The following is a 10621-nucleotide window of genomic DNA, read 5'->3' on the forward strand; positions in this document are numbered from 1 at the left end:
ATTTCATATAACTTAATGGACTGCCACATCATTTGTGTGTGTGTGAGTGGAGAGAGAGAGAGAATGTGTGTGTATGTGTGTGTCTCTATGTGTGTAGAGTTTAATGGAGATTAAACTTCTCATTCTTTTGAGTTTCATGTCATTAACCTACAATGAAGATTTTAAGTTTAATGATAGTAAATGAGTTGTGTTTATTGTTTATATAATACGATTCTTCTATACAACCATATTATATTTTAGTATATTTTGTTTGTTATTTTCTAGTAGTATCAATTAATGAAACAAATTTACTAATAACATTTACAAAACAATAGATTACAGTACAGAGAAGAGGATAAATAATGTCACATAAGGCCAAAGGAATAGACGGAATAGACACAATGGTACTTATCAACACACTAGGTAAAGACATTTCATATCGACACACTATTAGGTATACCCCTTCCAGTAAGCCCTTCTTCACTACTGGGCATCAGTAGGGTGTATCGTACCTTTGCAGGTCCATACCTATTCTTCAACCTCTCATCTTCATTCATCTTCACAATTCTTTCCTCAATTTCTTTAAGCCTCTCACCAAATTTTTCGAATGCCTTCAAAGGTTCTGCATCCATGGTCCACCCAGGACACTCTCTTTGCCCAAGGTATATCTCATCCGACGTATGTCTCGATAATATCTCAATCAAAGACACACTGATAAGCGACTGCAATTGAGGAGTAACGGTTTTCAAAAAGAATTTCTCGGGATCCTCTTCTAGTTCCTTGTACTCGAGAGTATTGTTTCTTTCTGGAATAAGCCTGCGGGTTAGAGTCGGACGATTGGGTGGATAACCAGCATAAGGGTATTGCCCAAAGTTTACAGCTGCGTGAAGAGCAGAAGACACCCATATGATTATGGTGCAATTGTCAATCAGGTCTTGAACCGAACTCACTGTAGGCCACCATGGCTCGTCTTTCAAGTCACCATGTCCCTCCTCTCGAACTTCCTTCCACCAAGATTGCAGTTCAGCGTCATTTTGCACCATGTTATCGTCTTTGTAATAGAACTTACAGTAATCCTCAACCCATGCTTTAATCGCTGACCAAATCTCAAGCCCATCTACAGCATATGGGTAGTCTTCAATCAGTAAACGAAGTCCATGACGAGAATCAGAGTCCTCAACAGCCAATCCCCTGTGTATTAAAAGCATCCATTAGTGAGTTATAATTAATACTAGCTAGTAATTATATTATACGACCAAAGTTCTTTATTTCTTTTAGAACTTTGGAAGAAAGAGAGTACAAAGGTTGTAGATGAATCGCCCACCTCAAGATAAGGTCCTTAGGGAGAGCCTGATTCGGGAACACCCAGTTCTTGTATATCTTGGAGCAAATTTCAATTGAATATGGACCTGTAAAGAAAGTTCTTTCAAGAATACCTCCAGCATTGATCAAGACAACCCTAGCAGATGCGTTGATGTTCATTGTATCACGGAAATGAGGATGGAGAAGCTTGTAGATGGGATGGAGCACACTTAACTGTCTATTTGTTGCTATAATAAATGGCTCAATACAAGCATGTGTATTCAACCTGTGAAATATGAATTCGATATCAATATATAGTTTAAGACTATAGAAAGATCTATATATGATCAACAATTAGTGTTAAAACTTTACCAGTGGCTGATAAGTTGATGAACTCCAGAATCATTCACTGTTACATATGTTTTGGCCAACTTCCAAATTGCAGCTTCCACACCATCTTTAGCGGGGGTGCATACTTTGTTAATGGCGCCAAGATGATCACCATCTGGATGAGGCAAACTTAACTCGATAGCTATTGGTTTTAAAGTTCCATCCGTTTGTAATAAGAGCAAAGTTCTAGTGGCGTAAATCTTGCTGGAAGTTTCATTTAATCGCCTCACATATGGCATCAATGAGTCATGATGATCCAGTATAAATAGCCTATTTGCTTTTAGCACCTGTATATGACAAGTGTAAATCATATTTTAGCTTTCAAGTATAGTAACATTACACTTTATTAGGTCAAGGAACCAAAATTAAGACTTTAATTTATTACCTCCTGTACATCTACACCATCAAGATGTTCCTCTATGTGATGTGATCTTATTGAACTAGTTTGGTCACCATAGAGTTTTTCATCCAGGTTGCTTGTTGGAGGGAACTCCTGTAAAATTATGATCATCAAATTTCTGTCATTTTGAAACGGACATTAATTTATTATTCTTAATTTGTTTGTTTGAATATGGATGAAACCTAACGAAATTAAACTAGTCAAGTTAGACAAGTTCATATGAATGTCTTATATATGTTTTCTTGTGTTGGAAAAATATGATGCCTTAGAAAAGCTAGAGCTTACTTTCAATAGTTTGATCACAACTGGGTTGAGTCCAGCCACCATTTCTCTCGCAAATTCTTCATCGGTGCTCCAAGCCAATGGGTCAGCTGGTTTAATTACAAGATCATAAAGAATATTCAAATTAAGAATTACAACGTGGTGTTAACCCAAGGTACATAGTTTAACAAACATGGAGTGTAGGGGTGCAAATGAGCCAAGCTACTTGCGAGCTACTCGGGATCGGCTCGTTAAAAACTCGACTCGAAACCAGTTTTAAACGAGCTCGAGCTCGAGCCTATGTTACTAAGCTCGATTAGGCTCGCGAGCCTAAACGAGCCTTTATATAATATAACTTATTATTATTTTCTTATATTAAAATAAAAACATATTTGGAAAATTATGGATTTCGGGTATTAGTAAACGAACTTCTTAACGAGCTTGAGCCGAGCTTAAGCTTATTTAGGCACATCAAACAACAAAACGAGCCGAGCCTGAACCCAAGCCGAACTTGTGTAATTCTTTACGAGCTCGAGCCGAACTCAGTAAAAGAAAGCTCGAATCGAACCGAACTCGAGCTCGAGCTCGAGCCTCGTATAACTTAAACGAGCCCGAACCGAACTTGATCAGGCTCGGACTCGAGTCAGCTCGTTTGCACCCCTAATGGAGTGTATCACATTTGCAATAAGGCAATGGGTGTGTAACCTAAAAGCATTATATATATATATATATATATATATATATATATATATATATATATATATATATATATATATATATATATATATATATATATATATATATATATATATTGTTTATATATCAAGGACACATTCATAATTAAAACATCCATGATACATGATACATAGTTCAAAGATATTTATTATTAGATACATTTCATAAATTATGTTTTGTAATAAAAGATTTTTATATATGTGTAATTGAATTTTGTAGAGTGTTTGTTATAAAAAAAAATGACGGTACAAAAAATATAAGTATAAAAAATATAAGCAATGCATTAAACTATATAAAATTATAAATTAATGCACTTAACATGTTGTATGTTGTTTTAAAGTGTTTAATATGTGACACATTAGTACCTTCGATGACTTTTGGTATCGAATATCTGGATAGTCCCTCTCCATCCGATCGAATAAGTTCTTTCACCACTTGTAAAGGAATGTCTTTTAGAATAGTCTCAAGTACAGGGCCTTCAGGAAGCTTGATTCCTCCATTGTAAAGCTTCATGAAATCTTCAAAATTGTCAAATTCGTCTAGGGTAGCGTCAGTTAGAGACTGAAACTCGGGGAGAAGAAACTTAAGGATGGCTTCTAATCCATAAGACAGAAAGTCAGACCTCTTCAAGTGCCCAAATCGCTCATCCCTTGGAACATATATCTTATAACTCTCAATGAGAAAAAGCCTGCTCTCAGTTTTAGGATCTACCAACACCCAAAAAAAAATGTTCTTTAACATGCCTTCAAAGTAACTAATTATAATCATATTCTCACATTATGATACTTCGATCTAATTAACTAACCTGAGTTCGTTGGTTTTCTTCCTGTTCTTCCCCTACGAGGGTAGGGATACTCCGATGACCCTCCAATAACAGGGCGCACATTCTTCTTATCATCTGGATCTCCTAAGTCATTGTACAAAGCATAATCATAAACCCTGTCCCATTCCTCAAGCATCCCAGTTCCATTTCCTCTCAAGATTTCAAGTTCTTGTTCTCTATAGTAACGTAGCAACTCAGGTGTCTCATCAGGAAGATATGCCTGCATCAATGTTAAATGATTGTGTTAAGAAAAACTCGAACTTATAAGGCTCCATTTTGAAAAACATATATGAAACCGGTCTATATGTACCTTATTAGTAAAGAAGACACGATCTTTGGTATAGTTTTCAACAGGATAAACCCATGAGTTACAAACAAAATGGACTTCCCCATAACCAGGAACATCATCGAGAGTGAGTGTCATGAGATAAAATTGACTGTGGTGAAGATTTTTTACTATAAATGCTCCTGGGAGTCCCATTTCTTCACTCCAATCAAATGTGACTTCATATGTTGATTCAGCGGCAGTGAGAGGAGTGATGGTGCTTATCCAGTCCTCCAAGATTGCTGGTTCCCCAAGCTTCCCTTTCAACTTTTTGTCTGCAACACAAAACCCTAAACCTGATCAGCATTTCCTTTACTTTCTAAATTTTGCTTTTGTTGGAGAAAAATAAAAAGAAAAATTAAACATTTTGTTTTTTTTTTTCGATAAATACTTCCAAATCTTTCCAAAAGGGAAGTCACTAGGAAAAGTAATTCTTCAATTTTCATCCACTTCCTTCGTTTAATAAAACTCGGGAATACTAATTTCTTTTATTTTTTTCTAACTTCCTTCAATTTCTTTTTTTTTCTCTCTCGTTAAATTGAGTTTGGGAAATGGATGTAAAGTCAAAAAAAAAAAATTCAATTTTCATCCATTTTCTTCGTTTAATAAAACTCGGAAATACCAATTTCTTTTATTTTCTTCTGACTTCCTTCCATTTCTTTTTTTTTCTCTCGTTAAATTGAGTTTGGGAAATGGATGTAAGGTCAAAAATATTTTTTTTGTTTTGACTTGAATTTTATGTTAGAAAGTAAAACGAAATGTAATATTTTTATTTGTTCAAGGGATTTCAATTCAACATGGTAAAAGATACATGGAAGATCGATTTTGATCTGCAAATATTCTTAATTTTATTTAAAATACATTTTGATACTGGATTTAAAAAAATTATTTACTAAAATATTTATAAAATAAAACATGTTGTATAATTTGAAAGGGTTAATGTTATACTCAGCTAGAATCTAAACTGCATATGCATGCACATGCATATGCAAAGAGTCTTGATCCATTATTATGAAATTGAGTAAAAAGTTTACAAAATGAAAACAAAAAATTTCTGTAGTATGAAGTCATCATTATTGTATTTCGTAAAACAAGTTGGCAAAGTTCAATTTGGGAAATGTATGATTATTTTTGTGATAAACAGATAGTCATTTAGTTATAGATAGTACTCTCTATATTCTTTGTCGGTTTTGTGAATACTTGTATATATTCCTAACGTGTATACATAATAAACAAATTAAAAGTCGTCTTAAATAAACGTATAGTTGAAAATTGGACAAACTAAAATCCAGGCCAAAATAAATTGATCTATATGAAGCCAAAGTCATACGTTCAAACAATTAATATATATCTTTGATTCTTATACATCGTGAAGAAGTCTTATATTGGCATCAATTTTAAACAGTTTACGATTAATAATCACTTTAAACTATTATGAAAAAATTTAAAAATTAAGATTTCTTGAAAAAAAAAATAAAGTAATTAGTTTAAGGGATTTTTTAATATGTGATCAAAAGCACATATAAGAAGTATTAATTAATGACATATATTACTATAATTAAATATAAAATGTATTAATTATAAGGAATATTACCTTAATTAAATGTAACATGCATTAATAATCTCCATAATAAATGTATTTTGAATTTAATTATGCTAATATTTTTCATAATTAATACTTCTTATACGTATCCTTAGGGTGCATATTAGTTTAATTATGTGCAAATATGAGATAGTGCTAGTAGGTTTATTTGTCACCTATATTATATAAACAAAGACCCTACCGGTCATTAAATAATAGGAGTAGTTATTGATGCATGTGAAATCAAACATTCTTTATTTGTATTTGCAGGTTGTTCATTATTAATTCACACATGGCACATTTCAATATTCCAAAAACATTTGGTCAAATAAAAACTTAATGCAATTTAGGAAAGGATTTGTACCTCTCCACACCATAACTACCTTATAATAATAACCAATTCTATTTATAAATAAAGATAAATCATATGAATGGTGATCAAGTCAACTCATTTTATAGCCAACACGAAAAGTTGATGGTTGAACACTACGGATATTTTTAATGTGTCAAAGTCTTTACCCTGAACTAGTTTTATTTATAGACAGATAACAAATCATTTTATAAATTTGTCATTTTCTTGAAACCCAAAATGGTATATTGCCAAACAATTGAGGAAAATATTTATTTTAGTTATAATTTCTTTTTCTTTTAAGGTCGTTTAACTAGTTGTTGGAATGTTATATCGTTGTGAAGGTGGACAGTTGCTGAAAACACGCCCTAGCTAAATTTCTTTCAAACACACATAGACTGATCACTACTAGCAATTAAGTAGTCAACTCTATACCAGTCAATTTTTCACATATATAGAAAAAGTAGCGTTTAGAAAATATAATAGTAAATTAAAAACTATAAAAGTAACTAGGGTTCATATTTCGAATTTCCTTAGTAGCTTTTCTACCTGAATCAAATACAATCAACAAAAGCTAGCCTATGTACATGGCAGACTCAACAAATTTCAAGCATATTCCATTGGCATCAATTTGTTTTTCTTATAGAACAATGATTATCATATTGTTTGTATTGGTAGTTAACGAGGCAACTAAATACTAGCAAATATTAAAGAAATAGCAAGTCCGTGTATATGATATAGAAGAGTAGGCAAAATCTGAGAAATTTAACCTGACGATCCGTCATCTGCATGAGTTGCACTTACGAACTGGATAGATATATGTTGACCGAAAAACTCATGAGCTCGATCAAGAACGGAGGCACCCAAGTCATTGAAATCGAGCAAGTTCTTCTTCATCAACACCACTTTCCCTTTAACAATAATTTTCTTGCTCTCATGTTTCTCACCGAACACTAACTTCGCAAACTTACGAAATAAGTTATCCATGCACGTAGGTTTCTCTGTGTGGGTTTCTGTGTCGGTATCTCTACTTTTCTTTGATTCTTTCTTTGGTACTTCCTTTTTAGAGATGAATGGACGAAGCATGAGCGCGTCAAGCTGTTACTTAAAAGCAGAGAGTAGAAGGTATAAACCGTAAGGACGCTAATAATTTGACATTTATAGGCCTGAATATGCAAAACAAAGAGGGTAGATATCCCTCGATCTCTATCTTTTTGTTCCAGTCAATAATTTAAATTGAAGTCAAATTTTTAGTGTTTTTCTCTTTCTAAACATGTTACAAGTAGAGATTAATAATAAAGAGTAATTAGTCACTAAGCATATAAGCACATTATTAAGCCTAATCCAGCTATATTATATGTAATGTCTGCTGCACGCCGTAGTATTTAAACATCAACTTGCAATAATATATATATATATATATATATATATATATATATATATATATATATATATATATATATATATATATATATATATATATAGGAATGACCATTTAAGAACTCATAGTATATATATATATATATATATATATATATATATATATATATATATATATATATAAATATATATATATATATATATATATATTTACTATCTTATAAAAGAAATCTAACTATTTCTAAAAATAGATTGATTATAATAATAATATTTTTTTAAGACGTCCAAATGATGAAGCTGATAGTACAAGTAACCATTAATAAAATAATATTAAATTTTAACCACATTTTGAATTCAAAAATTTATCATCAAATCTCCTTATATTTCTCACCAATTTGATATGGTTCCTTCAAGTCCCGGATTCATTCAAATTTTGAACCCTTTTAGATATCCTTAAATTTAGCATGTGGATTCAAATATCCCTTCAATCGCATATACCTCTTTGTTTCCTCCTCTGCTATAAAGCCCACCGTCCATGAACAAAAAATGATTTCATCTCCCAATAACACCATAGTTTGATTATTTTGTCTTCAACATGTACTTTTGTTTGTAACATAACATTTTTGTAGAGGAAACATATCGCCGAAAAAATTTACACGCACCGCCGTTTTACGCGGGTACACTGCTAGTATATATATATATATATATATATATATATATATATATATATATATATATATAGAGAGAGAGAGAGAGAGAGGAAAGACTATTTGAGAACTCATAGTTTCCCGAGAACCCGAGAACTAAATATGAAACTTTAGATCAAAAAACGGATGATCAAGATTACTTGTGGCATTTTTGTAAATAAAAAGAAATTTAAAGGGACGGGGGTATCTTAACTTAAAAGGACAAGGGTATTATGGGAAACACAGATGTCTGCTCTATCCCGATGAAAATAGCCCTAAATATGTCAACTTCTATCATCTTCTTGGCGTTTGTGTATCATATCATCATACCAACTGCCTCCATCTCCTCCGATCGCCATCATTCCCAATCCAAACCCTCGCCTCCGACCTTACGTCGATAATAACCTAATCATTCACGAGCATGACGTAGTAACCCTCGTCGTCACCAACGATACTCGAACAATTCATGAAGAAAGCACAAACTCGATTGGATTCATTGTGGACGATATGATTCAGTTTAAACCACAAATTCCTCAAAGTTATAACATCTCGATTGAAATTGAAGGTACCGTTCTACCTAACACCACTATCTGTTAATGGAAAAATCCCCAAATTAGTCTATCTCTCTCTCTATATATATGTTCTCTCTCTTGCTTATGTGTTCTTCACCGATACTCTCCTCCATGATCGCCTCCCTCCGCCTGTCAACAATCAAAAAACCTAATCTCTTGATTTGAAGGAGGTCGGTAATTCGTTTTATTTCACTAAACGCTCAACTATACGTCCACAAGATGTTGGTAGCATTCGCTAACAAGATGGTTATCATAATCAGAGACATAATTGAATTTGAGATAAACAAAATTCACAGGTGAGTATAGTTTCTATTTCTTAATTCACCTTGTTAATGTGTTATTTCACCGGTGGATGATCATTGATCAATGTGTCTGAGTTGTGGGATCATAACCTAAACGTAAGGATTTTTTGGGACAATATGTTTGAGCTGGTGTGATTTACACGTTTTTTTCCTCATTTGTTTTTACCGCTTCAATTCAATTCTTTGTATCTATTTTATAACTTATAACACAAACATTCTCCTTCATTGTTGACAGTTGACTAAATACTTACGTGATTTCTTGGAAGGAAAGAAGAGAATGTCATTGGTGTGCAATTCTTTTTTATGTCAAATTTGTGTTCTTCACTTCTTCCACCATTTTAATGCCAGTATTTGTTAACTAATCAACCATTTTGTTTAGATTTAACTGCTAAATCAGGAGAAGAAGATTATCAAGATACATCCTATATGTTGAGACAAGTTTCACCTTTTAAGAATATCAAGTATGAGAATTTACAATTGTAAAACATTTTGTGTATATTTATCATTTTTAAGCACGTAAATTAAAATATTGAAGATATTGACTTACGGTTTTCTGTTTTAGGTTTGAGAATATTGAAGAACAACCTATAAATACATATACATGATATATTCAACTTGCTTCATTTCTAATTTGATGCCGAACTTTCCCCAATCGCTGATGGTTTAGTCTGTTTTTTTTTTCATGAATAGTTGCCCCATGGATAAAGTAGATCAAATATTTGCACACTAGTTGTTTAATCAAATTCCTAAGAAGGATTTATACACGTGATTTACATGTAAATCACATGTGAATCACATATGTTTCACATTTGATTCACATATTAATCACATTTAATTCACATGTAAACAACATGTGACTCACATATGAATAACATGTGATTCAAATGTAAATCACATGTGAATAACATATGAATCACATGTGATTCACATATTAATCATATTTGATTCACATGTAAATTACATGTGACTCACATATGAATCACATGTGATTCATATAAATATCAAATGTAATTCACATATGATGTCATATGTAAATGTGATTCTTGTGTGAATCGCATTTGATTAATATATGAATCTCATGTGATTCATATGTTAATCACATGTAAATCACATATGTATTTTTGTGAATGTTTGCATCAATCATTTTTTTTACTTTTTTGTGGATTTGAAAGAAATTATGGTAAATATTAAAGAGGTGAAAAATGATAAATTGAAGAAAATATAGAAATATTGACACTAATACATGATAACGATTTGATATTTTTAGCATTTTTTTGTTTTTTATATTTTATTTTGTATCGAACAAAATACTTATTGTATTGTGTTTATAGATTAGTAAATAAAATGAGTTTTCTTATACTTTTCTTACAAATATTATAGTAGATGAAAGATGCATATATGCATTTGTAAAAATATGCATATATATACTTAAAATGTTGATTTATTTGGTTAAAAAGTTATAGCAATTTTTAAATATTCCATTTTTTATAATTTTATTGATTTTTAAATGCTTTTAAAAAATTGCACCTTTTTTT

The 10621-nt window shown here is 31.8% G+C and overlaps 1 protein-coding gene across 1 annotated transcript; it reads right to left on the minus strand.

Annotated features, from left to right (window-relative positions):
* Positions 1 to 273: 273 nt before the first annotated feature.
* On the minus strand, positions 274 to 7378 carry LOC145014211 (putative linoleate 9S-lipoxygenase 5). Its single transcript, XM_078972583.1, has 9 exons — positions 6917 to 7378; positions 4201 to 4490; positions 3873 to 4110; positions 3433 to 3774; positions 2357 to 2442; positions 2057 to 2164; positions 1654 to 1958; positions 1304 to 1567; positions 274 to 1170 (listed from the first exon to the last, which is right to left on the minus strand). Exons 1-9 carry the CDS (start codon positions 7230 to 7232, stop codon positions 414 to 416), a joined length of 2706 nt encoding a protein of 901 aa, XP_078828709.1. The 5' UTR covers positions 7233 to 7378; the 3' UTR covers positions 274 to 413.
* Positions 7379 to 10621: the final 3243 nt, after the last annotated feature.

This window comes from Lactuca saligna, chromosome 9, assembly GCF_052625555.1.
Source record: "Lactuca saligna cultivar CGN05327 chromosome 9, ASM5262555v1, whole genome shotgun sequence".
NCBI lineage: Eukaryota > Viridiplantae > Streptophyta > Magnoliopsida > Asterales > Asteraceae > Lactuca > Lactuca saligna.

Coding starts and splice junctions, on each gene's coding strand:
- LOC145014211 (XM_078972583.1), bottom strand. CDS start 7,232: ATGCTTCGTCCATTCATCTCTAAAAAGGAAGTACCAAAGAAAGAATCA. Junction 2,165..2,356: donor TTGTGATCAAACTATTGAAA/GTAAGCTCTAGC, acceptor ATAATTTTACAG/GAGTTCCCTCCAACAAGCAA. Junction 1,959..2,056: donor ATGGTGTAGATGTACAGGAG/GTAATAAATTAA, acceptor TGTCATATACAG/GTGCTAAAAGCAAATAGGCT.